Source organism: Pongo abelii, chromosome X, assembly GCF_028885655.2.
Source record: "Pongo abelii isolate AG06213 chromosome X, NHGRI_mPonAbe1-v2.0_pri, whole genome shotgun sequence".
NCBI classification, from domain to species: Eukaryota; Metazoa; Chordata; class Mammalia; order Primates; family Hominidae; genus Pongo; species Pongo abelii.
The window spans coordinates 135,892,333-135,918,735 of record NC_072008.2 but is presented as its reverse complement, the minus strand read 5'-3'; the positions used below and the strand labels follow the sequence as shown (position 1 = coordinate 135,918,735).

General features: G+C 46.1%; 1 protein-coding gene across 1 annotated transcript; it reads right to left on the bottom strand.

Annotated features, from left to right (window-relative positions):
- Window positions 1-2,683: 2,683 nt before the first annotated feature.
- On the bottom strand, window positions 2,684-26,168 carry UTP14A (UTP14A small subunit processome component). The gene is made up of 15 exons (XM_024240979.3): window positions 26,032-26,168; window positions 24,833-24,908; window positions 24,149-24,219; window positions 23,553-23,617; window positions 21,115-21,257; window positions 20,367-20,522; window positions 13,073-13,192; window positions 12,878-12,972; window positions 11,786-11,909; window positions 11,602-11,679; window positions 10,766-11,159; window positions 7,258-7,658; window positions 6,341-6,534; window positions 6,111-6,210; window positions 2,684-3,100 (listed from the first exon to the last, which is right to left on the bottom strand). Exons 1-15 carry the CDS (start codon window positions 26,055-26,057, stop codon window positions 2,828-2,830), a joined length of 2,316 nt encoding a protein of 771 aa, XP_024096747.1. The 5' UTR covers window positions 26,058-26,168; the 3' UTR covers window positions 2,684-2,827.
- Between the last annotated feature and the right edge of the window lie 235 nt (window positions 26,169-26,403).

Here is a 26,403-nt window from a genome sequence, read left to right as displayed (position 1 = left end):
GCGCGGCCGCGGGGCGGGGCGCCGGGACCTGGGGAAGATAAGAGCGTGCTCGGGGGAGTGAGGGCGGGAGCGAGGGAGGGGCGGGGGACTTAGAGACCAAAGAGGAGACAAAAGGACGCGGTGGGTGGGAGGGGCATAGACGAGCGGGGGTAGGGGAGGGGCGCCGGGGGACGCCTCGCGGGGAGGGGTGTGTGTGTACCGCGGGGGGGCATAGTGTGGGAGGAGTGTGGGAGGGACTTAGAGAGGGACATGAAGGGACAACATAAGAAGGGAGCGCGGGGGTACGGAGAAAAGGGGGGCGGGAGTGCTCCACCACGCTGGCCACGAAGGCAAAGGGAGGCCGCGAAGGGGAGGCCGCTGGGACTGGCCACACACGGGGACGGGGGTCCTGGGGATGGACAGTCAGCGAGGGAAGGGGGTCGGAGCTTCCGCGGTCTTGGGAGGGGAAGGGGGAGCCGACACGGGAAAAGGGGGTGGTGCGGGGACCCGAGGGTGGAGGCGGATGGGCGTGTGTGCAGCGCTGAGGGCAGGGATTTAACGCCGCTCTTCGGGATGACCCAAAGACCACGGTGGGGGCTGCACAGACGGGACGGGGCTACCGATGCAGGAGAACTGCCCAGGGGAAAGTGGGACCTACAAGGGTTAGAGAAGGGTGGCGGGGGCGGCCTCGGACTCGGCAGGAAGGCGCCACCACCGCCCTCTGCCCGTCCCCAGCGTGCCCCGCCCCGTCCGGGGGCCCTAAGGGCAGCGGCCTGGGCCGTGGGGGAGCCGAGCCAGGGCGGAACCATTCGGAACAGAGAGGGGGGCTTGGGGGGAAGGGAGGAGCCAGGGGTCAGAACCCTGTTGGGGGCGGGGGGGCGCCACACCCTGGGAAAAAGGCTTGGGCACATCCAGAGTGGACCAATCAGCGAGCAAGGCCAGGGTGGCGTCAAGGGGCAGCTTCGGCCAATGGGAAGGGAGAACACTTCGGAGGTTCGGAGGAAGAAAAGAAAAAAAAGCCCCACGAAACAACAATCGAATCCGTTTGGGGGCTTGGAAGGCTGGGAATGGGCGTCGTTTATAGCACGCTCCAGCACCTGCCCTCTCCTTTGAAGGATGGGGTCGCTTGCATCACTCCTGGGTAGTGGGGAGCAAACGGAGCTGAAGAGGGTCCCGGGAAAGTAGACGGGGATTGGCCATTTACCGGGGACACTTGATTGGGCGCCTCAATTTGGGGGGGTGGTGGGACGGAGGTAGCAGCTTTGTGCTCAAAAGAGTCCAAGAGAATGTTGTGGTCTCTTAAACGGAGGCAGGAGTGGGCAGGGGTCCCGCATCCCCTACCACTGGCTACTGACTTAAGTGTCAACCAGCGAGTGGATCGTGGATAATCTCAAGCCAATGGATAACTTAAGCATGCCTTTTGGGCACTGAACACTGCTCAACATACTCATTTCCCTTCCCTTGCCAGTCCCAGGTTGTTTCTTAAGAGGATGAGCAATAGAAGGGGGCCACAGGGGACCGCTGGGGAATTCATATAAATTCATCCTTTGGCTTTTCACTTCAGTTTAATGTGTAACACTAGATACACGCTCTATTGTGAAAATTTTCTCCTATAAAGATACTGGGACTAGCTACCATTGAGGTCTAAACATTTTGGAACTGATTTGGAGAGTGGTGTGCTCAGAAGAGAAGGCCTTATCTGTTGGGGGGATTGCAAAAGAAAACTTGGAGTGGTACAGCTTTTGGCCCAGGGATTCCAAATGTCTTGAAAACCCCTGAAACTGTATGTAAAATGCCATACAAATGTGTGTGTGCACATTTTTCTGGAGACGGTTCATAACGTTCAACATATTTTTAGAGGGGCCTGTGACACAAAAATGAACCCACTGTGGTCTAAGAATACGGGGGATAGGACTGAATCTCCAAGGCAGGAGGCAAGGTGCAGTAGTGGTGTCATTTTGGAATCAGAGAGGTTTCCCAAATTCCTTGTTAGGAAACTCAGCTGCAGGGGCTCTTTCCGTATATTTCTTGCCATCCACAGGCAGGCCAAGTTCCTCAGAGCTGAGAAGCCCATGTGAACTGTCATATAGCAAAGCAATGCTTGAATAAACTACACTTTCAATCAATGGTGAGGAGTGGGCCCTGAGTTAGGAAGGAAAGGCAATAGAGGTTTACTTCTGAAATCACATCTACCTTTATCTACAAAATAAGGGTAAAACCTCCTGGTCTTCTTATGAGAAAATAAGTAGAAGGTTATATACAAGATATTGTAGACAGCAGCCTGTACAAGCTGGGAAGCTCACACATATGAAAAAAATGGCTGTGGCTAGACTTGTGGGGACAGAACCCAGCTTCGGCACCGTCCTGGTCTTAGGATCAGTCTAGGGCAGAATCCAATTGCAGTTTGTACATCCTCTTTCTAGGTTCAGAGGTTAAAATATACAATATTTTATCATTATTAACCCTGTCTCTTCAAGTTGGCAGTTATTAATGGTGGATCATATCTGATGTGATATATTTAAGATCACAGACTACAGTGAACTTTCTCCATTTCGATTTAGAACCAACTACATAATCCTTGGTAAGAAAAGGAGGTGGCCCTGACAAGTGCAACTCAAGAAATGCAATGCTGTAGAGTCCAAAGGTGTCTGACTTGAACGAAATGATCCCACTGGGGGACAACGCAACATATACTCCAGGTAAATAGATTTAAAAATGCCTTTATTTTTAAAATGTGGCTCAACTACATGCAATGTACTGAGCCAGTTTTGGAATCCACCCTGTACCAGAGTAAAACTGGACCAAAGGAAGTGAAGTCAGGGCTCCTGGCTGTCACTCCTCCAGCAACTCAATCTACAGAGCTTTTCTTCAGCTGTTTTTTGTGACGTGTGGTGATTCGTTTTGGATTCCTCTGTATGACAGACAGGTCCGACCTTGAGGAAGACCGGTAGCCCACATCCTCTGCTTTTATGGGGTTAATGATATGGCCTGGCTTGGTGACGACCTTGGGAGTAGTCAGCTTTTGGAAAGCCCTCTGGGTGTTCCATGTGGATCCTATAGGAGTCTGGATGGTCCTTTCGAATTGCCAATGGTGGGTAAATGGATATGGAAGCACTCGTACCTGGAAAGGAAGGAGAATGATTTGGTATGAGGCAGGCCTGGGGTGGAGTTGTATACTGTAATGGCAACTCTCATCAGGTACTGTTTTGGTACAGGCCACGGTTCCACATGATGACTGCAAGTGAAGAGACTGAGAGGTCAAGGTGTCCCATTGCTCCCATCTGCCCTTAGGAATCCAATCTGCTTGATGACATTTGGGAGTAGGGGGGCCTAAATTGACTCTGGATCCCCCGTTTATTCAACAATTCAGGGTCTGAAAAACCACCCTAACACTGCCCCTGTCTTTGTTTTTGTTTTTTTTTTTTGAGACAGAGCCTCACTCTGTGGCCCAGGCTGGAGTGTAGTGGGGTGATCTCTGCTCACTGCAACCTCTGCCTACCAAGTAGCTGGGATTACAAGGGACACTGTCCCTATCTAGCTATAGGAGCTCCAGGGCTGTTGTCCCAGAGTGAGCTTTCCTATATAACACTGTGACTGCAAGAATCCAGACCATTGTGTATCCCTGTGGATTTTATGACTTTTCTACCCTCTTTATGCTCTCAGTCTCCTCCTTCCCTCTCTTAGGATTGATGGTTTTTTTTTTTTTTTTTTTTTTTTGAGATGGAGTCTCACTCTGTCGCCCAGGCTGGAGTGCAGTGGCGTGATCTTGGCTCACTGCAAGCTCCGCATCCTGGGTTCACGCCATTCTCCTGCCTCAGCCACCCGAGTAGCTGGGACTACAGGTGCCCGCCACCATGCCCAGCTAATTTTTTGTATTTTTAGTAGAGACAGGGTTTCACCGTGTTAGCCAGGATGGTCTCGATCTCCTGACCTCGTGATCCACCCACCTTGGCCTCCTAAAGTGCTGGGATTACAGGCGTGAGCCACCACGCCCGGCCAGGATTGATGTTTTAAGGAACCCGAATCCTGAACTCTACCAGGCTGTTACACTTAGTTTCATCTTTTTTTTTTTTTTTTTTTTTGAGACGGAGTCTCGCTCTGTCTCCCAGGCTGGAGTGCAGTGGTGTGATCTCAGCTCACTGCAAGCTCCGCCTCCCAGGTTCACGCCATTCTCCTGCCTCAGCCTCCCTAGTAGCTGGGACTACAGGGGCCTGCCACCATGCCTGGCTAATTTTTTTTTGTATTTTTTTTTAGTAGAGATGGGGTTTCACTGTGTTAGGATGGTCTTGATCTCCTGACCTTGTGATCCACCCGCCTCGGCCTCCCAAAGTGCTGGGATTACAGGCGTGAACCAAAATGCCCGGCCCACTTAGCTTCATCTTCTTTCGGCACCACAGAATGTAGAGCTGGAAGGCCCTAGATATTGACAATGGTCATCTCCCTTGGCCTGAAGATTTGGCTTAGAGGGAGGAAGTGATGGACCTAAGTAAATAAGGAGCAGCATTGGAGAACAGAACCCAAAGCTCCTGTTTCCTTGCCTGGTACTCCTCCACCACATTGCTACCTTCAGACATTAAATAATCTTTCAACACTTCCCCAGTGGCCAAGGGAGGAAAACACATAAGCAGAAAATGGGGATGTAAAAATCAGTAGTCTTTGGCAGGGCACGGTGGCTCACACCTGTAATCCCAGCACTTTGGGAGGCCGAGGCAGGCAGATCACTTGAGGTCAGGAGTTCAAGACCAGCCTGGCCAACATGGTGAAACCCTATCTCTGCTAATAATACAAAAATAAGCTAGGTGTGGTGGCGCATGCCTGTAATCCCAGCTACTCAGGAGGCTGAGACACGAGAATAGCTTGAACCCGGGAGGTGGAGGTTGCAGTGAGCTGGGATCGTGCCACTGCATTCCAGCCTGGGTGACAGAGTGAGACTCCATCTGAAAACAAAATAAACAAACAAACAAAACAAATCAGTAGTCTCTGGAAACATTCAGTGGAATACTCAAGAGAAGCTAAGTACTATCAGGTGGTCCTGGTAGTAGCGAAGGAAACAGATTCTCTTTAAGTTAAGGGAATGTCTTATTTGGGTTGATGGCTACATCTGTGCTTGTCAACCAGGGCAACAGAAAGATAACACCTGGACAAAGTATTCAGTCTCAGAAGTCCCCCCTAGGCACCTTGAAGCACTTTATTCTACTGCATGTTGGAACCTGCAGTAACTTATTAAAAAGATGAAAATCAGGGGAGATTCCTAGAAAACTATTTGTCAGTTTGCCATGACTGTATTAAAAAAACAAACAGACCCCTGAAAGGGAAGGGTGGTCTTTATTGAGCTCCATACTCTACCCATCACCTGGAATCCTGGCCCACTGAAGCACCCTTTCCCCCCTTCCCTTATCGTGTAACTGCCTGTTTTCTAGTTATATAGCCTTAATTGGGACTGCAGTAGTTATGATTCAGTTTCTGCAGTGATTGGTTCACAAAATAAGATCAAAAAGAATGTTATTGAAATGTGTATCTTCTTACCTCTGTTCTGTAGCCATTAGTTCTTTATTCCTTCAGAGGGAAAATTGTAACTCATTTCAACATACTGGCTGGGGACAGATCTCAGAATTGAAGGGAACATAAAGGTCATCTAGTCTAATCTCATTCTTGAGTACCCTTTACACATACTCATACTCCCAGAGCAGCCTTGAATTCTGTATCTCCTCTAACTTCTACTTTATGTGACTTCATACAATAACCTTCGATATACTTGAACACCGTAATCATGCTCAAATTTTCTTCTCTTGTAAACATCCCTAGCTCATTATCATGTGACACAACTTACAATCTTCTCATTCTCCTGAACAAGTACCGGTTTGTCTTCATTTTTCTTAAGCTACAACTCAAACCTTGTAGCCTCTGTTTGAGCATTACCTTGACTCTAAACTTTTTTCCTGGCCAGTAATTAAAACAGCATAGTCTATCTGAAATGATAAATCTTAACAGCCATTCAGTGAAAACAATAGATTTGATTCTGTGGTCAAGATCACACGTCCCTCTTGACTACAGATCACTAGAATACTCCTCTCAAGCAAGAGAGCCAGGCAGTAACAAGCAGGCAGCTAAAGAGCTCTCTAAGCTCTCACCTGATGAGCCGCTGCGTGGATGTTGCGCTTCTCATTGATAATCACATTTGGCAAATTCTTATCTTTTCTTGGAGGACCCTCAGGGGCTTTAATGAGAAACCTGGAAAGCAAAACAATAGGACATCTGACTAGGAGCATTAACGACTTAGTCAAAAGGGTAGGGAGGACACCGAAGGGCGAGGCGGGGAGAACCTGGTGCCCTTTTGACAGACTTTCTTCGGCATTCTTACCGGCGTCTTTTCTTGGCACTGGGCTTTAGGCCCACACCACCCCACTCGCCCCAGCCAGGTAGTGTCAGGTCCACGTCCTTAGGCTTACTCGCCTCCACAGCTTCCCTCTTCTCTTTCAAGAAATCTCTGATGACATCATCCCCAGCAAAAGCTTCCTTTATCATCTGCCTTTGGTTTCTCTCCTCTTCATCTTCCTGGGAAGAAACAAGCGAGAGCTACAGCTTGGCTTACGAGCTGTGGTTCATGGCGAGAACGCTTGAATTTTGGGTCGTGACATTTTAGCGCCCCCTAGGGGGAAGTGCTGAACAATGATGGTCTTGCGATACAAACCAATGCACAGCCAATCATGCTCCAATTTTCTTCCCTCTAGGGTAAATATCCCTAGCTCATTATCATATGACACAATTTTAAACTTTTCAGTAAGGAAGCTGCAGGGTGGAGGAAGGAATGGCACGTGTTAGCAGCAGGAGCTCTAAGTGGCCAGACTGTAGGCTTCCTCCAGCTTATATCCCTGAAAAGACAGGCGCCAGGATGCTTCACTTTAAGTTTCAGATTAACTGGGGAGTCTTAGACCATTTGAGATCCCACTGAATAAAACTTTGTCAACAGTTCAATGACTCACCTTCAAGTTGTCCTGCCTGGGATCTGGTCAGAACTCTGAGTTACTCCCTCTTACCTCTGAGAGCAGTTTTAGAGTCACCCTAGAGGAGTTTTGGTGGATCAGGGTTTCGGAAATAGGGGTCTTGGCAGCACCCATATATCTGCATCTATTAAAACATCACTGGGACTAGCCTGGCCCTATACTATTCTGGACCTCTCAACTACTGAAATGTGCCCCCACCAAAACAAAGCTTCATTACTCCTTGCACAAGAAGGACACTTTCTGAACAATGGCCCACCACCCTGGCTCTGCTCACCAGCTCCTCTATTGTGGGAACTGCCAAAGACTTCACAGAGGGAGACTGTGTGGTTAGGAGGTTCTGTAGGTCGATCATCTGCTCCTTCTTTTTCTTCTCCTTAGGGGCATCAGGGCGATTATTTGGGGTCCTCTCTGACTGCTGCCCTTCTAACACAGGTCTGGGAAGCTCCTTATTTTGAAAACATTCTTCTTTTCCCAGCTCTTCTAGCTCTTCCAGCGTCTGTACTCTCTCTGGCCTCTGTAGCAACAGGGGCTCCTCTTCTTCTGGGGCAGGTTCCTCTCTCTGGACCTGGGGAATAGTCCCCTCTGAACTTGCTTTTTGCTTCCTGGACTGATGGTTTTCCTTCAATTTCTGAGATAGTACTCTCAATTCAGACAGCACCTCCTGGCTGCCGGAATCTGGGGGAAAAAGAATGAAAGCTGTCAGAAAAGGAGGTTTGTACGTTGTCTGGTCGGTAAGCATTTGTTGAGCACCCACCAAGTGCTAAGTACCACATAAGACATTATAACAAGGACAAATGGGGAAAAGAAGATTCTGTACATTGAACCTCCTAGACAGTATACTAATCATAGCAGGCAACGGAGTTTGGTAATTAAAAGTAGCATGTGGCCAGGCGCGGTGGCTCACGCCTGTAATCCCACCACTTTGGGAGGCCGAGGCGGGCAGATCACGAGGTCAGGAGATCGAGACCATCCTGGCTAACACGGTGAAACCCCGTCTCTACTAAAAATACAAAAAATTAGCCAGGCATGGTGGCATGTGCCTGTAGTCCAGCTACTTGGGAGGCCGAGGCAGGAGAATCACTTGAACCAGGGAGGCAGAGGTTGCAGTGAGCCGAGATTGTGCCACTGCACTCCAGCCTGGGTGACAGAGCAAGACTCTGTCTCAAAAAAAAAAAAAAAAAAAAAAAAAAAAAAGTAGCATGTGAGATGTCGGATATGGTGGCTCACGCCTGTAATGCCAGCATTTTGGGAGGCCGAGGCGGGAGGATAGCTTGAGCCCAGGAGTTCAAGACCAGCCTGAGCAACATAGTGAGAACTCATCTCTACCACCTCCACCCCTCCAACAACAACAAAAAATTTCCAGGCATGGCGGTGTGGATCTGTAGTCCCACCTACTTGGGAGGCTAAGCTGGGAGGATCGCTGGAGCCGGAAGGTCAAGGCTGCAGGGAGCTGTGACTGTGCCGCTGCATACTAGCCTGGGCAACAGGGCAAGACTTGTCTCAAAAAAAAAAAAAAAAAAAAAAGAAGTAGCATATTGGAAGCAGACGTCCTGGGTCCTATTTCCAGCTTTGCCAATGATCCACTGTATAACTGGGGCTGTGGCTTAAGTTCCTCGTGCAGTAAACCCTGCTTGAGAAGACTGCCCTAAGTTCCAAATTTTAAAAAAGGAAGCCACTTTAACAGGTGGCTTCTGAATGTAACTTCACTGTAATTTATGCTTTACTGCTTGTAAAAACCTTATCCAGGATTTTCATCTTGACTCAAGAATTTCTACTCCATATCTTAAAGCAGTATTTCATAATCTGCTGTGGCTGAGTCAAGGGATGAAGTAGCTGCTTTATCCAGTGGATGTAGCTCACACTTCCACTGGCAACATCTGAGCAAATAACACTAGTCTCAAGAGTCTAGAGGGGCTGGCTTGGCAAAGTGGCTCACACCTGTAATCCCAGCACTCTGGGAGGCCGAAGTGAGTGAATCACTTGAAGCCAGGAGTTTGAGACCAGCCTGACCAACATGGTGAAACCCCGTCTCTGAGCCGAGGTTGCACCACTGCACTCCAGCCTGGATGACAGAGACCTGTCTCAAAAGAGTCTGGAGGGAAACCTGGCAGTGACATGCTTCTAAACTGTCTTTTTCATTGACTCAAGTTGCCTCCATTCCCAAGTTGATCCTGCTGTCTAGCTTTGGCATGAAGCCATTGTAGCTCCTTAGATCTGGCCTTTGGACACATGTACGTTTATTTCTCAAGAATCAGGTTTCCTTGCTCATTTTCATTGGGGTCCGTGGCTTTCCAGTATTTTAGGACACTCTTGGAAGGTTTGAGAAAATTCAATTTATTTACTGTCCAAGGAAATGCAAATCTATCTTTCATCCTTTCATATCACAGTCAGCCGCTCTGCACATTTAGGTAGATGGCCAGTTGTTGAGGGGGCTCAAGAGAAAGCCACTAGGGTCCTGTGGTCATATATGTACACCCCCACAATCTCAGCCTGCTGTGCTGCTTTCCAAAATTCTCTCAGAAGTGACTACTTGCAATTATTAATCCCAGAAATATCCAGCCAAAACTATTAAGTAAAGGTCCCTACAATACACTCTAAATGATAGCTCTTTTAAAATACATTTTTGTATGTGGAAACCTGAAAAAAACAAAGGAAAAAAAAAGGAGGCTGGGTGCGGTGGCTCACACTTGTAATCCTAACACTTTGGGAGGCTGAGGTGAGAGGAAAGCTTGAGGCCAGGAATTCAAGACCAGCCTGGGCAACAGAGCAAGACCTCAGTCTCTACAAAAACTTAGCTCAGCATGGTGGCACATGCATGTAGTCCCAGCTAGTTGGGAGGCTGAGCCAAGAAGATCGCTTGAGCCTGGGAGGTCTTAGGCTGCAGTAAGGTGTGATTGCACTGCTGTACTCCAGCCTGGATGACAGAGCAAAACCCTGTCTCTTAAACAAAAAAAATTTTTTTTTGCCATATAAAACCAGATTTTTGCCATCATCTAAATGCATTCCTATGTGAAACCAAACCAGACCTGGTAATTTGTCCAGATAGCCAAATGATTTCTCAATGTAGGTAGTTTCCTAGGCAGGCTTTTTAGTGTCCTGGTTTATTGCCAGAATGGGAACTCTCTGACCAATCTCACAGGTGCTAATATTGTTAATAAGATCTCTTCAAGATAACAGGTAGAAAATATAACGTACAAATAGATCCTGAGCATGGAGTCACAATTCTAATTTGCCATGTAGCCCTGTGGAGTCATTCATTCTGTAAAGTCTCACCCCGTGTAGACACACATAAACTAGCATTAAGAAGTGCTAAAAATGCCACTCCTACTTAACCAACAAAACAAAAAAATCCAGCAATTAGAAGATGTTTCCTAATGTCTCAAAATCGACCTATCTGTGTCTACAGGTGTGAATGGACTTTCAGATTTGCCATTCTACCATATGTACTTCTCCCTGGTGTGTAGGTACCAGGAACACTAACTCATATCCTGACTTCGAGGATGGTTTAGTTATTATGGCTTTCTGAAGGCTGTAAGCCCCCAAGAACAGAAAATGTGCCTGGACCACGTTGCACGGCCATGCAGATGACTGCTTATTAAATGTCTTCGAAGAAAAATAGTTATGAATCTAATTTCTCTTCAGGGATCCAGTGTATGCACTCTTGCAAGTCCCCAGAGCCTAATCACTATGCAGTTTTGTGTGTGGGTGGACACCTTTTTTTTTTCTCCCATAGTCTGTCCACAGCACTAGAAATTTCTCCCTTCCATTTGATCACAGCTCACCTTTTGTTTCTTGACTGCCTGCTGGCTCAGCATCCTGGCTGAGCTCAAATCTTTTTCTAAGGGATCGCCTTTCCTCAAATTCTCTCAACAGAATTTCTTCTTCTGCCACTGGTCTTTCTTCTCCCTCACTTTCAGAAACTCCATGGGCCTCAAGCTCTGGCAGTTGCTCAGGGTCCTCCTGGGTTGCAGCCTCTTTGGTGTCACTGGTGCAGCTCCTGAGCATCCAGGGATTCGGCCCATCTGCATTCATCTGCACTTCATTCAGTACATCAGGGACAAGGAGTTCTTCCACATCTTCTGTGCCTCCCTCCTCTTCCTCACTCTCAGAGGCTACCTGGAGTTTCTGTGTCAGTTCTTTGTTCTTAGACAACTGTTCCTGCATAGCTTGGCGAGCCTGGAGGAAAGAGTCACAGCATGAGAGCCCTGTCATTAGTGACCACAATAACACCTTTCCTGGTCCATTTCATAAAGCTGCCTCCTCTCAATTTGACTTGGTGAGTATTTCTTACTGGTACCTACTGTTTAAACTGCATATACAACGCTGGGTTAATAGCTGTGGTATAAAATGGAAGACAAATTCTTTGTCCTCAAGGAATCAACAGGTGAAATAAGATTTTAAAAAGCTCCTCTCCCCCTTTGGACTTGCCTTCAATGCTGTTTCCCTTTCATCTCTCCTTTTCCACCTTGTTCCTGGTCATTTTCCTTTCTGCCTTAGAGATTTTTCTGATGCCTTTTTAGATTCCTGGTTTTCCATCCATCCTCATGGCTCTTCCCCAACTCTGCTTCTGCTAGCATCCTCCAATTCCAGATCTTCTCTCACCCCAAGGGTCTCTTACCTCCAGGTCATATTTGGCCATAATTGCCTTTGACTTGGCCCATTTCCCACTGTTTTGGTGCTTAAGGCTCATCCTTTCCTAGAAAGAAAGGACAGAGTGAGATTTAGATCTTTAGTGCCTTCCAAGGAAAGCTGGTTCAAAGGGGTGGGGGTGGGGGTGGGGGTGCGGCAAGAGGTAGTCTCACCATCATTCTGGCCTTTTCAATTTTTTCCAGTTCTTCTAGTGCTGCAGCTGGATTAACCTTCCGCAGCTGCTCAAACTCTTTTAGGGCTTTCTTGGCCTTTCCTTTCTTCATGACTTTGTGATACCTGTAGGGGTAGGAGGGAAGAGTTTAGCAATTTAGCTGAAGCACGGATGTCATAGGCACAAGTGCCCATACTACCCAATAGGTTCCCTAGGCAGGGCGCTGGAATGGGCATCATAGAGCTAGTTGGCTATAGGGAGTCAGTTTGGGACCTGAGAGGACTGGCAAGATTCTTGGTACCCACAGTTCTCAGGGTAGACCTCTGCGGCTCAGAGTCTCTTTTGCCTCTATAACTCAAGGGAGGGGTAGAACAAGTTTCATTTTTTTTTTTTTTAGACAGGGTCTCACTCTGTCACTCAGGCTGGAGTGCAGTGACGTGATCTTGGCTCACTGCAACCTCCACCCGCTGGGCTCAAGCGATCCTCCCGCCTTAGCCTCCCAAGTAGCTGGGACTACAGGTGCACATTACCACGCCTGGCTCATTTTTGTATTTTTAGTAGAGATGGGGTTTCGCCATGTTGGCCAGGCTGGTCTTGAATTCCTTACCTCAAGTGATCCACCCGCCTGAGCCTCCCAAAGTGCTGGGATTACAGGTGTGAGCCACCGTGCCCAGCCAGTTTTGCCACGTTGCCCAGGCTGGTCTTGAACTCCTGAGCTCAAGTGGTCCATCCACCTCGGCCTCCCAAAGTGCTAGGATTACAAGCATGAGCCACCACACCCGGCCGAACAAGTTTCAAAGGGGCAAAAAGGCAGGAAGGAAGCCCTATTGGCCTTAACAGCTCTGGAATTCAGAGCTCATTCTGCAGAACCACTCTGTGATGCCTTGGAAGGCAGAGAAAGTAACTGAATAGTCATCTTTTTGGCAAAACTGTATGAGGTTGGTTTGGTGGGAACAAAGGCTAGTCACTCCTGTTTGGGACCTCATCTACATGACTCTAGTTGCTGCATCAAAGGTTCTCTCCAAAGAATTCATGATGAGCCACATGACTTTCTTCTGTGGAACCCAAGGCCAGTTCACAGGGGCCTCCTTACTTTTTACTTTTGATTTTCTTCTCTCTTCGAGCCTTGGCCTCATAGTAGGACTGCAGAGCCCGAGCCCTCTGAAGCTCTGCTCGGCGCATCTTTGCCTACAACAAATGAGACTTACAGTGACACCTGGGCCAGAGGACAAATGCTAGGAGAAGTGTGGCATGCCTGGGTGTGCTGAAGGGCCTATGACACACTTACCTCTTCCAGGCTCATGGCTTGGAGAGAGGCCTTTTCCACAGGGGTCAGTAAAGGGTCTGTCACTGGCTGCTTGTTCTTATGGAGGAGGTTGAAAATTTCCTGCTCCAGGGGAGTTCTTGCCTTAAAGAAGCAACAAAACATTCTGAATCTTAAGCCATGCTCTTACAGCTTTCTCTCTTTACATTCCTATGATTCTCTAACTTATGACACTATAATTGGAATCATAAGTGGATAGGATTGGCTGTTACAGCAAGAGAAGGGGGTTCCAGTCTTGTTGTCAGAAGTGTAAATAAAGCCTTATTTGATTCTTATATAAGACAACTTCAGCAGGGAGACGCTGAGGCTACTCTCTAACACTGCTGAGGGGGATCACTGTGTTCAGGTTACCAATATATGTTTTTGTTTTTTTTTTTTTTTGAGGTGGAGTCTTGCTCTGTCACCCAGGCTGGAATGCAGTGGCATGATCTCGGCTCACTGCAAGCTCCGCCTCCTGGGTTCACGCCATTCTCCTGCCTCAGCCTCCCGAGTAGCTGGGACTACAGACACCCGCCACCACGCCCAGCTAATTTTTTGTATTTTTAGTAGAGACGGGGTTTCACCATGTTAGCTGGGATGGTCTCGATCTCCTGACCTCGTGATCCACCTGCCTTGGCCTCCCAAAGTGCTGGGATTACAGGCGTGAGCCACCGCGCCAGCCCAGATTACCAATATATGTTAAAACTGATTTCCATTCTCTTAAGAATCTAGGCACATTGCCCTTGAGTCCCTGTATTGTTATATATTATTTGAAGCACATAACTATTACTTTATAGTTAGGAATCTCAAATTCATATCATAAGCCTTCTTTTAGAATATTTCTAGAGGGAAGGGGTGGTTAGTTTTTTTTTTTTTTCTGAGACAGAGTCTTGCTCTGTCACCCAGGCTGGAGTCCACTGGTACTCCAATATCAGCTCACTGCAACCTCCACCTCTAGTGCTCAAGTGATCCTTCTGCCTCAGCCTCCTGAGCAGCTGGGACCACAAGTGTAAGCCACTATGGCTGGCTAATTTTTTTTATTTTTTGTAGAGACAGGGTCCTGCCATGTTGCCCAGGTTGGTCTTAAACTCCTGGCCTCAAGCGATCCTCCTGCCTTGGCCTCCCAAAGTGCTGGGATTACAGGCATGAGCCCAGCATGCCCTGTGAGATTAGATCTTAAGATAAGCATTATTTGCCACTGATGGTATACCTAGGACATAGATCTGCAAATGTCTCAGAGGGGAAGCCCAACTTTTTTTGACCATAGCCAACTGCTATAAACCATGCATATAAGTGTTCTTGGTATCATTAATTACTGATGAAAGAAAATGAGAAAAAACATGGCATTTTTTTGGCACAGTCTTCAAATGTAGTTTGTGGTGGGGTGTGTGTCTTAATTTCTTGAGCACAAAAGGATATTGCCTTAAAAAATATATAGGATGGGCATGGTGGCTCAGATCTGTAATCCCACCACTTCGGGAGGCTGAGGCAGGAGGACTGCTTGAGCCCATGAGTTTGAGACCAGCCTGGGCAACATGGTGAAACCCCATCTCTATTTATTATGTTAAAAAAAAAAAAGACCTTCATGTAATTAGCCTGTTTCCTGATGGTTCAAGTTGAACTCTCCTCATTTTCTAACTTTGGCTCCAATTCCTCAGTTTCCAGTTAATTTTGCATGCTAGGCAGAGTATGTATGAAACGAATGAACTGTAAACCAGTTATTCCACATGCTATCATGAGGATGGCTAAATAATCAGGCCGATCATGCCACGGTCCACATTCTGGCAAGGCACAAAGACAGCCCTAGGCAACAGAACTAGTTTCAAACCTCACACACATATTATGTGTGGTTTTTTTCAATAGCCATATACATCGTGGTCAGTACTAAACTTATAAATATTTGGATAAATTCATAAACGCACATCATCACATGTTACACGAAGCTATTGATTTAACCATAAAACTATTCTACTGAATAGTAAAGGTATGTGTTCTTCCACTTTTAGTGTTTGCAGTAGTGATTAATCACAGACTACAAAGTGATTTATACTACAGTGTTGTAATGTCCCTTCAATTCAATTCAATTTACAAAATTTATTGATTGTAGCTATATTCCAGGCACTTGTATGGGGTGCTAGGAACACATAATTGATTAAGATAGTTCCTGTCCTTATAGAACTCACAGCCTTTCAGAGCAGAGACATATACAACACAAACAGCATAACATAATGGGTTAAATACCCTTTATGTTACCCTTAAATAACATACTGCTACGTTATTCTATAGGGGTAATCACAGAGGAAATCACCATTAAATATTATTGGGAGGTAGGTTAGGCTTGGGGAAGGAAGTGACCTTTTGAATTAGGCTTTGAGGCCTAAGTACAATTCTGTCAGGAGGAAGAAAAAATCCAAACAGATGAGCATAAGCAAAAAACACAGACACAGGGAAAGGAGTGGTATGTAATAGAACGAGTTGTCCAGCATAGCTAAAATGCTATGTAATTTTATTTTATTCTGTAAGTGAACAGCCTTTGAAGGATTTTAAGCAGGAGAGCAATGATCAATTGTGTTTCAGCAAGAAAATCCTGCTGATTGTGTAGAGGATATATGTAAAGTTCCAAAGGAAAAGTTCGATGAGGGCCTCGATTAGGGCAGTGAAAATGAAAATGAAGAGAAAATAGGAGCCTAAGGGCTATTACAGAGACAGAATTTGCAGGTCTAGCCCCCTGTATAAGCTGGCAGAAAGGGAGACAGTGAAGGGGTCAAGAAGGAATCAAATGACTGAGGTTTCCAACCTAAGTGACTAGGGTAGGGAGTTATGCTGTTAACTGAGTTGCAGAATGAAGGGGGTGGTATAGGTTTTGGAAGTCTGGGGAAAGGAAATGCGAAGCTTACTTTGGACTGGACCAAGTTTAAGGTGCATATGGGAGACCCAGGTGATCCCTGCTAGTCACATGGAATATGAGACTGGACCTTCAAAGAAGGGGTTGAGAGTGATAGTCAAAAGTTATGAAATTTTCACGCCTGTAATCCCAGGACTCTGGGAGGCCGAGGTGGGCGGATCACGAGGTCAGGAGATTGAGACCATCCTGGCTAACATGGTGAAACCCCATCTCTACTAAAAAATACAAAAAATTAGCTGGGCGTGGTGGAGGGCGCCTGTAGTCCCAGCTACTCGGGAGGCTGAGGCAGGAGAATGGCGTGAACCCGGGAGGTGGAACTTGCAGTGAGCCAAGATTGCACCACTGTACTCCAGCCTGGGCAACAGAGCAAGACTCTGTCTGAAACAAACAAACAAAAAAAGTCATGGAATTTACAGAGCAAGAATAAAAAGGACTAAGGAAAGCCAGAGAGAGAAAATACCCAGAGTATGCCACAGAAGCTAGAGGGGAGAGATTTTTAGAATGAAATGTGCCAATGGTGTCAAATATGCTAAAGACTAAGAGGGCTTGGGATTTGGCAGTTCGGAGGCCCCTCACTAATGCCTTTTGAGAGAAGTTTCAGTAGGGCAGTCGGGGAAGAAGGTGAGAGAAAGGAGGCAGCAGTGGAGACAGACCAGCTCTTCCCCAAACACATTCCTCATCAGATAACAAGATTTGCTTCCCCTGTTAAAAGCTTAAAATTCAATTTTTTTGAAATTTTAATAAAATCAGTTTGTACACCCAAAGTTAAATTAGATCCAACAGGTGTCTTCACCATTGTTTCATAGCCTTTTTTTTTTTTTTGAGAGAGTCTCGCTCTGTCGCCCAGGCTGGAGTGCAGTGGCACGATCTCGGCTCACTGCAAGCTCCGCCTCCCTGGTTCACGCCATTCTCCTGCCTCAGCCTCCCAAGTAGCTGGGACTATAGGTGCCCACCACCGCGCCCGGCTAATTTTTTACATTTTTAGTAGAGACGGGGTTTCACCGTGTTAGCCATGATGGTCTCGATCTCCTGACCTTGTGATCCGCCCGCCTCAGCCTCCCAAAGTGCTGGGATTACAGGCGTGAGCCACCACGCCTGGCCCATAGCCTTTATTTTTATTTTTTATTTTTGAGACAGAGTCTCACTCTGTTGCACAGGTTGGAGTACAGTGGCCCAATCTTGGCTCACTGCAACCTCCGCCTTCTGGGTTCAAGCGATTCTGGTGCCTCAGCTTCTTGAGTAGCTGGGATTACAGGCATAAGCCACCACGTCCAGCTAATTTTTGTATATTTTTTAGTAGAGACGATGTTTCGCCATGTTGGCCAGGCTGGTCTCAAACTCCTAACCTCAGGTGATCCACCTGCCTTAACCTTCCAAAGTGCTGGGATTACAGGTGTGAGCCACCACATCCGTCTGGCCTGTTTCATAGCCTTTAAAATGCTAAAGCATGTTGTGACTCTCCGATCTCCACTAGGGGCATGCAGCATTTTCTAGCAATGCCACCTCTCCTCCTCTTGTGAGGGCATACTGAGAGACTAAGGTTTCAGGGAGAATGCCTTGGGAAATACCAGTGTAGACAGAGAATAGTGAAGAGAGGGGTGAAAGAAGTTACCTTACAGCATTTCTAGCACTTTGGAGTTTACAAATGCCTTCTCATGCGTTATCCCACTTAATTATTTGCAGCTAAACAAAATTTTAGGGAGCTGGACCAAAACTATAGTACAGACTTTCGATTTTCTTTTTTTCCTCAGGCTGGAGTACAGTGGCGTGATCTCGGCTCACTGCACCTTCGGCCTCCTGGATTCAAGAAATTCCCCTGCCTCAGCCTCCTCAGCAGCTGAGACTACAGGCATGTGCTACCATGCCCGGCTAATTTACATATTTTTAGTAAAGACGAGGTTTCACCATGTTGGCCAGGCTGGTCTTGAACTCCTGACCTCAGGTGATCCACCTGCCTCAGCCTCCCAAAGTGCTTGGATTACAGGCGTGAGCCACCGTGCCTGGTCTGAGACTTGATATTCAGTCTCTAGAAACCCTAATACAGCATATACTAGTTGTTGGTACTTTGCACTCTAAGATGTAAGGAGAGACCTAGGAGTTGCTAGCCACAAAGCACCCTCTGAACTAAGGACTTCCTTATTTCTCTGTGCCCTACTAGCATAATTTCTCAAAAGTCAGTCTTAGAATGAATGAACGGCATGGTATATTCAATGTATGACACCTGAGCCTCACTCCCTCTTGAAGAGGTTGTTCTATTCTTAGTGTAACCTCCTCCACTATCATCTAGTTTTTATTTATTATTTATTTATATATATATTTTGAGACAGAGTCTCGTTCTATTGCGCAGGCTGGAGTGCAGTGGCACGATCTTGGCTCACTGCAACCTCTGCCTCCCAGGTTCAAGTGATCCTCCTGCCTCAGCCCCCCTAGTAGCTGGGATTACAGGCACACACCACCATGCCCTGCTAATTTTTGTATTTTTATTAGAGATGGGGTTTTGCCATGTTGGCCAGGATGGTCTCAAACTCCTGACCTCAGGTGATCCACCTGCCTTGGCCTCCCAAAGTGCTGGGATTACAGGTGTGAGCCACCACGCCCGGCCCCATCTCGTTTTTAATAACAAACTTGGCATTTTCCTGCTATCTCCAAGATTACACTGTCATTTGGAAAAAGCAAGGTGGAGGACAGTGTGTAGTAGCATGCTACCCTTCTTTTTATTTAAAAAGGGGGTAAACATGAATATAGAAATAAAACTCTAAGACAACAACAACAGCAAACTTATGCAAGTGGTTACTTCTGGGTGAGTATGGGGGTAAAAATGATCAGATGGGGCACGGGTGGAGTCAAACTTTTCACTACATATCTTCTATGCTTTTTTATTTTTGAATCCTACAAATTGTATTACCTCTGATTTTTTTTTCTAAAGTCTCCCTTCATCCTGCAGCCACACTTTAAACCTGATCTCTTTTTCATGTAGAAAAGGAAGCCTCCTAGAAAGAGAATGGTAGTGACTTCAGCAAAAACACCAGAAACAGCTTATCCCCATAATAAGCAACTACTCGCTCAATTTCTAGCTATTGTGGCAAGCAGTGTTTACTTTGATTAGCTTTAATTAGCTCAACTTCTCAACGCCTAAGAAACTACCATTCTTGGGTTTTTGGAAAGTAGAGGAGAAGCACAAAGAGGGCATCTATTTAAGACTAATCAGCCCATTATAGACTCCATACCAATGGTGTATTGGAAAAGTAGGCTAGCTGTTCTAAAGCAGTTATTCAGACTAAAAACCGGACTTCAGGGACCAACATAGGATTTCCAACTTCTAATTTTGCCAAGAGCATAACTACCATTTCACCCCCAATCCCATCATTTACTACCACCATCATTTCATAGAAGAAAATATATTTCAACACCATTAAAATAGAAAGAATAACCTCATAATAAAAAAGAACTGGCAACATTACACCCACCAAACAAACATACTTACAATTACCCTTTTGCTTCAGACACAAACTTTGTTAGGGGTCAGTGTTTGGGAAACCCAGCTCTAAAACATCAACCCCTGCCCTGCAGCTCAGAGTCATAGTAAGTTACCTGCTGAAGTTCTAGTCATTGCCAGCAACACATTATATTTTAATGCGGTATTCCTGTACAAGCAAACTTTGGCTTCTGTTGTTCACACATCCTCGCTAAGGCATCATTAATGCTACCGAGTTCCTGATTTCCCTAGGATCAGAATGTGGCTTTAAATGCTTTTTAAAAACTGGGGTAAAAGAAAGAAAACATTATTATGTTCCTGCTATACGGGCAATCACATGGTTTAACACAAAAACATGGAAATAGCAAGTACTGTATACTACAAGCAGATGAAAAGTGACACAGAGACCAGCCGCGTTGGCTCATGCCTGTAATCACAAAACTTTTGGGAGACTGAGGTTGGTGGATCATTTGAGGTCAGGAGTTTGAGATCAGCCTGGCCAACATGGTGAAACCCCATCTCTACTAAAAACCAAAAAAAAAATTAGCTGGGCGTGTTGGTGCACGCCAGTAATCCCAGCTACTTGGGAGGCTGAGGCAGGAGAATTGCTTGAACCCAGGAGGCAGAGGTTGCAGTGAGCTGAGATCGTGACACTGCACTCCAGCCTGGGCAACAGAGCAAGACCCTGTCTCAAGAAAAAAAAAAAAAGTGATCACACAGCTATTGTGACTGGCTATCACATGACTGACAATGACGATGGGCAACCCCTTCTTTCTGAGCACTAAGCTAAAATGACTTATGCTGGGGTTTAGCTTAACGTGTCCAATCAAATCAATTGTAGGCTCTGAAATCTCCAACTTATAAAATCTCACCTTTCAGTTTCATTTTGTTGTACTCACCTTCCAGCCACTGAGCACATGTTCAATGGGAGCAATGGCTGGCTCCTCTTTCTCCAGGGGAAAAACCAGCTGCTCTGCCTGCCGGTTCTTCAGGATGACAGGGTCCCATTTGGAGAGGACTTGTGCAGTTTTATTGAATGCTACTTCTCTGTGGATCTGAAGCAGGCAAGGTATGTAAACGGAAAGAGCCACAAGATTAAAGCATCAAACCCAAAGGACTAACAAGAAATTAGGAAGCAACGTTTCTTAGCCCAAGAAAGAATCAGGATGCTAGAGGTTACCTCTTGCTTCTCAGGACTGCAATTTCTCCTAGATTATTATTATTATTCAGATGGAGTTTCACTCGTGTTGCCCAGGCTGGAGAGCAATGGTGTGATCTCGACTCACTGCAACCTCCACGTCCTGGTTCAAGGGATTCTCCTGCCTCAGCCTCCCAAGTAGCTGGGATTACACCACACCCGGCTAATTTTGTATTTTTAGTAGAGACAGGGTTTCACCATGTTGGACAGGCTGGTCTCGAACTCCTGACCTCAGATGATCCGCCTGCCTCGGCCTCCCAAAGTGCTGGGATTATAGACATGAGCCACCGCACCTGGCACTCCTAGATTATTTTTAATCTTATCCATAGTGGGGAAATCACAACTCCCCCTTCTCCCATTTTTCAGGTCTTTCCCTTCTTTCTATTACCCTATTTTCCCTTGTCAATTTAATTTCTTTCCCTTAATAGACCACCTTCTCTGTAGCTTACCCGTTCAATCTCTTCTTTGTTCAGAGGTAACTCCACTGTTTTCTTTGATTTGACTCTACTCAGTTGCTTTTTCACAGTGGCCAAAGAAGATGAAGTTTTAACAGGCTCAAGCAGATCTGCAAGGACCAGCTTTTCTCCTGATCCTGTGGAAAGGTCAAACTTTCTGGTCAGACCAAGAAGTGAGGCAAGATCTCAATATAATGTAGGGAGAAGCCTCAGTAGAAAATGCCAGTAGATGGCAAATGTGCAGAGAAGCAAGAATAATTCTCTTACTTCAATTGCCTATTTCTAGCCATGCCAACACTATCACTCTTCTACATTCATCCCCCAAACATGTTAGGGGGTAGAAGATAGGGGAAAGTATTTATTCAAAACTCATTTGCTTTTCTTCTGGTGCTTCTAATCTTGCCCCATTGCAATTCATTCTTCACATAACAGCCAAAAATAAAAACAACCAAAGTGATCTTTTTGTTGTTGTTGTTGTTTGTTTTGAGACAGGGTCTCACTCTGTCACTTAGGCTGGAGATCAGTGGTGCCATCTCTGCCTCCCAGGCTCAGGCGATCCTCCCACTTCAGCCTCCCAAGTAGCTGGCACTATAGGCGCGTGCCACCACGCGTGGTTAATTTTTTTTATTTTTTTTTTGTAGAGATGGGGTTTTGCCATGTTGCCCAGGCCAGCCTCAAATGGCTGGGCTGAAGCAATCTGCCCACCTCGGCCTCCCAAAGTGCTGGGGATTACAGGTGTAAACCACTGCATCCAGTCCAAAATGATCTTTCGAAAATATAAACCACAGCATGTCATGACCCTGCTGAAAATCCTCCAGTGACTCCCCATTATACTTTGAATCTCATCTACCTAAAGGACACGGTCCTATGAGATCTAATCCCCATCTGCCTCTCTAACCTCATGTCAACCCCCACCCTCTAGAATGCTCTTGTCACAGGGGCCTCTTTCCTATTCTTCAACATGTGCATGTTTCTACCTTAGAGCCTTTGTGCTAGCTGTTCCTTGGCCTGAAATGCTTTCCCCAATCTTTGCATGGTTGACTTGACTTGTCATTCAGATCTCAGCTTCAATTTTGCCTCTTCAGGGGCCTTTCATGACCAACCAATCTAAAGTAGCCACTTAGTTGCTTTATTGCATCATCCTCTCTTACTGTCTCCCTTCATTAAAATGTAAGCCCCATGAGCTCACATCTTATTCGCTACTGTAACCTTGGTATCTACAACACTTCCTGATACTGCTACCTAGTAGAAACACAATAAATATCCGCTGAATAAGTACGCTTGGAATACATTGTTATTTGCTCTAGGAGGCTACACCAGTGATTACTACAAATGCAAAACCCATTCTAGCTGCCTAAGTTGTGAACAGGGTGAAAAAGATTTGGCATCTAGACTCAGTATTAGGATAAAATCCCACGGCTGCCACTTATTAGCGCATGTATTCTGAACAGGGGCAATTTTACCACCCCCCGACCCCAGGGTGAAAATTGGTTCTTTCTGGGGGAGTATGAAAAACATCTTAGGTGTTACAATGTTTTGTGTCCCTCCAAGGCTCAATGTCTAACAAACTCTTATTCCTTAGGACTTGATTTCCTGGGGAAGGGGCACAGGGAGAGGGATACAATGAGGAAAAAAATGTCTTGAGGCCGGGCACGGTGGCTCACGCCTGTAATCCCAGCACTTTGGGAGGCTGAGGCGGGCAGATCACGAGGTCAGGAGATCGAGACCATCCTGGCTAACACGGTGAAACCCCGTCTCTACTAAAAATACAAAAAATTAGCCAGGCATGGTGGCGGGCACCTGTAGTCCCAGCTACTCGGGAGGCTGAGGCAGGAGAATGGCGTGAACCCGGGAGGCGGAGTTTGCAGTGAGCCAAGATCTCGCCACTGCACTCTAGCCTGGGCGATAGAGCGAGACTCCGTCTCAAAAAAATAAAAAAATAAAAATGTCTTGAAAGGCTCCTCTCAGGGGAGCAATAAAAAAGCAAAGGTTGAGAAACACTGTACTAGGCAAAGGCCCTTGAACAAGTAATGTGACCTCTCTGAGCTCTGACTGAAGAGAATATTTGCCTGTCTCCTAACTCAAAGCATTGTTAAGAGAACTGAAATAAAAATGAAATTGTACAAATATGAATTATGACTAAGTTACTAAGAGGCAGCTAGTAAGAGGCAGCTGTCTTCATTCATGTCCCTCTATCCTATAAGTATCTCATCAAACTCTGTAGGATACCTTGACCACAGCCTTCTAGGCTTTCTTTGAGAGATGGAAGAAACTGAAGGGCATCTGACTACACTTCTTCACCCACTCTCCCAGGTATTTATGGTATGAGTCATTAACCACATCAAAAACAGTTCCTAGGGGGATGAGGTGAACATAATGCCCTTGGAACCCCACAAGTTTCATGCATGGGTATCTTCCTTTGTTCAACTTACCTTCAGAACTGACATTGAACTCTGACACCTTCAGACTAGCCTCAGACCTCTCAGCCAATTTCCGCCTGAAATTAGGCAAAACGATATAATAGGAATGGATAAATTTTATGGGGGCTTGGGGTTGGGAGAGACAAACACTTCTCTCTTCAAACAGGGCTTTGGTTTCTTGTATTTCTTCTAGGGTCAGGTTTTGTCATGATGCAGCAAGGAGATCTGTTCCTAACTTGGACTTGGTTGTCTAACCCTCATCTCTTCTCTTTATTACAAGGTAAACATAGTGGAAAACATATTGGACTTAGAGTCAAACACACCTAAACCTGTAACTTATGAGCCAGGTGACCTTGGGGGTAAGTCAATTTATTTCTCTAATGGGGTTAAATAATGCCTACTCAATGCTTTAAGAGATTTTCAGTGTGGAATAAGACTGCAAATGCTTACAATAATAGCACTAAGACTAATAATAGCTAACAGTTAATTATATAATGCTTATAGGTACTGGTAGTAAGGTCTTTACATGAAGCACTCAATAAATATTAGCTGCAGAGAAATCTCATGGAATTGACTATATAACCTGCCCTAACTGACGGGAGTGTTACCTATTCTTTCCATCAAGGGAACTGATTGCTTCCAGAAGCTTTTGATGCTTTCTCTCTCCATCATTGTCCCCCTAAGACACAGAAAAGGAAAAACCATCAGGATGAGGGGGAGGGAAAAAACAACATGGAAATTGAGTCTCACGTAAAATCTCTTGTTATTTATTTATTTATGAGACGGAGTCTCGCTCTGTTGCCCAGGATGGAGTGCAGTGGTGTTATCTTGGCTCACTGCAAGCCCCGCCTCCCGGGTTCATGCCATTCTCCTGCCTCAGCCTCCCAAGTAGCTGGGACTACAGGCAGCTGCCACCATGCCTGGCTAATTTTTTGTATTTTTAGTAGAGACGGGGTTTCACTGTGTTAGCCAGGATGGTCTCAATCTCCTGACCTTGTGATCTGCCCGCCTTGGCCTCCCAAAGTGCTGGGATTACAGGCATGAGCCATCACCCGGGCCTTTTTTGGTTGGTCTTATAAATTATACTTATGCAACTTGAGGATAGTGATTGTAACTTAGTTTCCAAATCCTCATAGCACTTAATATGATACAGTATCTTAAGTATGAAACACTAACCATTTGTAATTTATTTGAGAGACCTGAACAAATACATAGAACATTGCCACACCTTTCCATTCCGGGAATGTGCTCTCTACCCTAACTTTGAAGGCAGTTTAGCAATTGTCACCCACCTCATCTTCACTCTCACTCAAGAGGTAGTCTTTTGGCAAATCCGCTAGTTCTTCCTGTTGGCTCAAAGCCAGAAGGCTGTTAAACGAGGCAACAAAGAAATGTGAATGCAATATACCCATGTAACAAACCTGCATATGTATCCCTTAATTATAATAAAAGTTGAAATTAAAAAAAGAAATATTATTATTTGAAGCAATGTCTAATCTATTAAAACAATCTCGAAAACATTGTAATTTCAGCACAGAATAGCCCTATCCCTCAGAAGATATATAAAGCAGTGTGAACGCCTTTGGAAACTTGTCAAGACGTGAAATTTAGACTGAAGTCAGGCATCACCTCCAAGAGTGATGCCTGACTTCAAAACTGCATGTAAAAGAGCTATCACTTTTCAGTGATTGGCACAACATTTCCTATGACCTATGGGAAGCTGTAAAAATGTCAGACCCTAGAATAATATGGCCAAAGACGCTGTTGCTAGCCCTGGAGGCAAGGCAGTTTCACGATTAATATTTCTAAGCATCCTCCATATATTTGACTCATTGATAGGCAGCCTAATCAAAAGTGTTATCTTGATCCTTGTTCCCAGGAATGGAGAAACAGGTCGAAAGCAGCTGGGTAAGCCACTTTCCCTGGGGCTTGCTTAGCAAAGTAGGTGCTTAACTAAGGAGATTGTTTCCCACAAACAAATTATAAAATGTGCCGTTACCTAACAGCATATATTATTAGTATTTTCAAAGCCAACATTACTAAACGGACTACATTTAGTTCCGGGGGTGGGGGGGGGGCACAAAACATCACAGGAGCCAAAACGTGGTGGATGACTCCAATCAGCAAAGCTTTCCAAGATTCGGGGAGTTTATAACGCCTGCACTGCCTGCGCAGAGGATTAAATCGGGCCGCGACAGAGGCAGAAAAAGGGGTCACGTGACGAGAAATGTGAAACATAGTAAATGAGCTGGGGAGGCAGAAACAGCATCAGGACCAACAGGGATGCGGCTATACAGCTGAGGAGCGGAGTAAGCGAATGAAATTAAATTAAAAGGGCTTTAAAGGCTGGATCGCGGAAAATAGGAACGAATGGCCAGCTCTTCAGGGGAACCACTGCCATCTGTTAAAGGGGGGGCTCCCATTTCCCAAAAGCTGGGGAACCCGGCCCCCAACGAGACCCAGAATCCCCCCTCCCCTCGTTGCCCTTCACCTCTCTGCAAGCCGGTTCGCAGTCATTTCAGCAGCCAGCTTCTCTCACATGGACCAAGAACGGAAGCCGAAGGAAAGCAATTTCCGTGCCGGCCGCAAAGCAATTTCTGTTTCCGTCAATCGCTCGCGACGTACACGTCACTTCCGTTCCGTACGAGGCGTGAGAGAAGCAGGAGCCGTGTCGGGAGGGGCCTGCAAAAAACTGGGAGGCCGGAGATGAGACGGCTGTCAGCGGGTGGGGCATTCCTTTCTCTACCCACCCCGTATTTCTCTGGTGCGCCGGTGTCTGTCCTCCGGGCCCCTGCTTTCCACGCGGCCCAACGTGGGTTAGCTTAGGGCGACGGTGCTGCGCTCTCAGGGGCTGAGCCCGCGC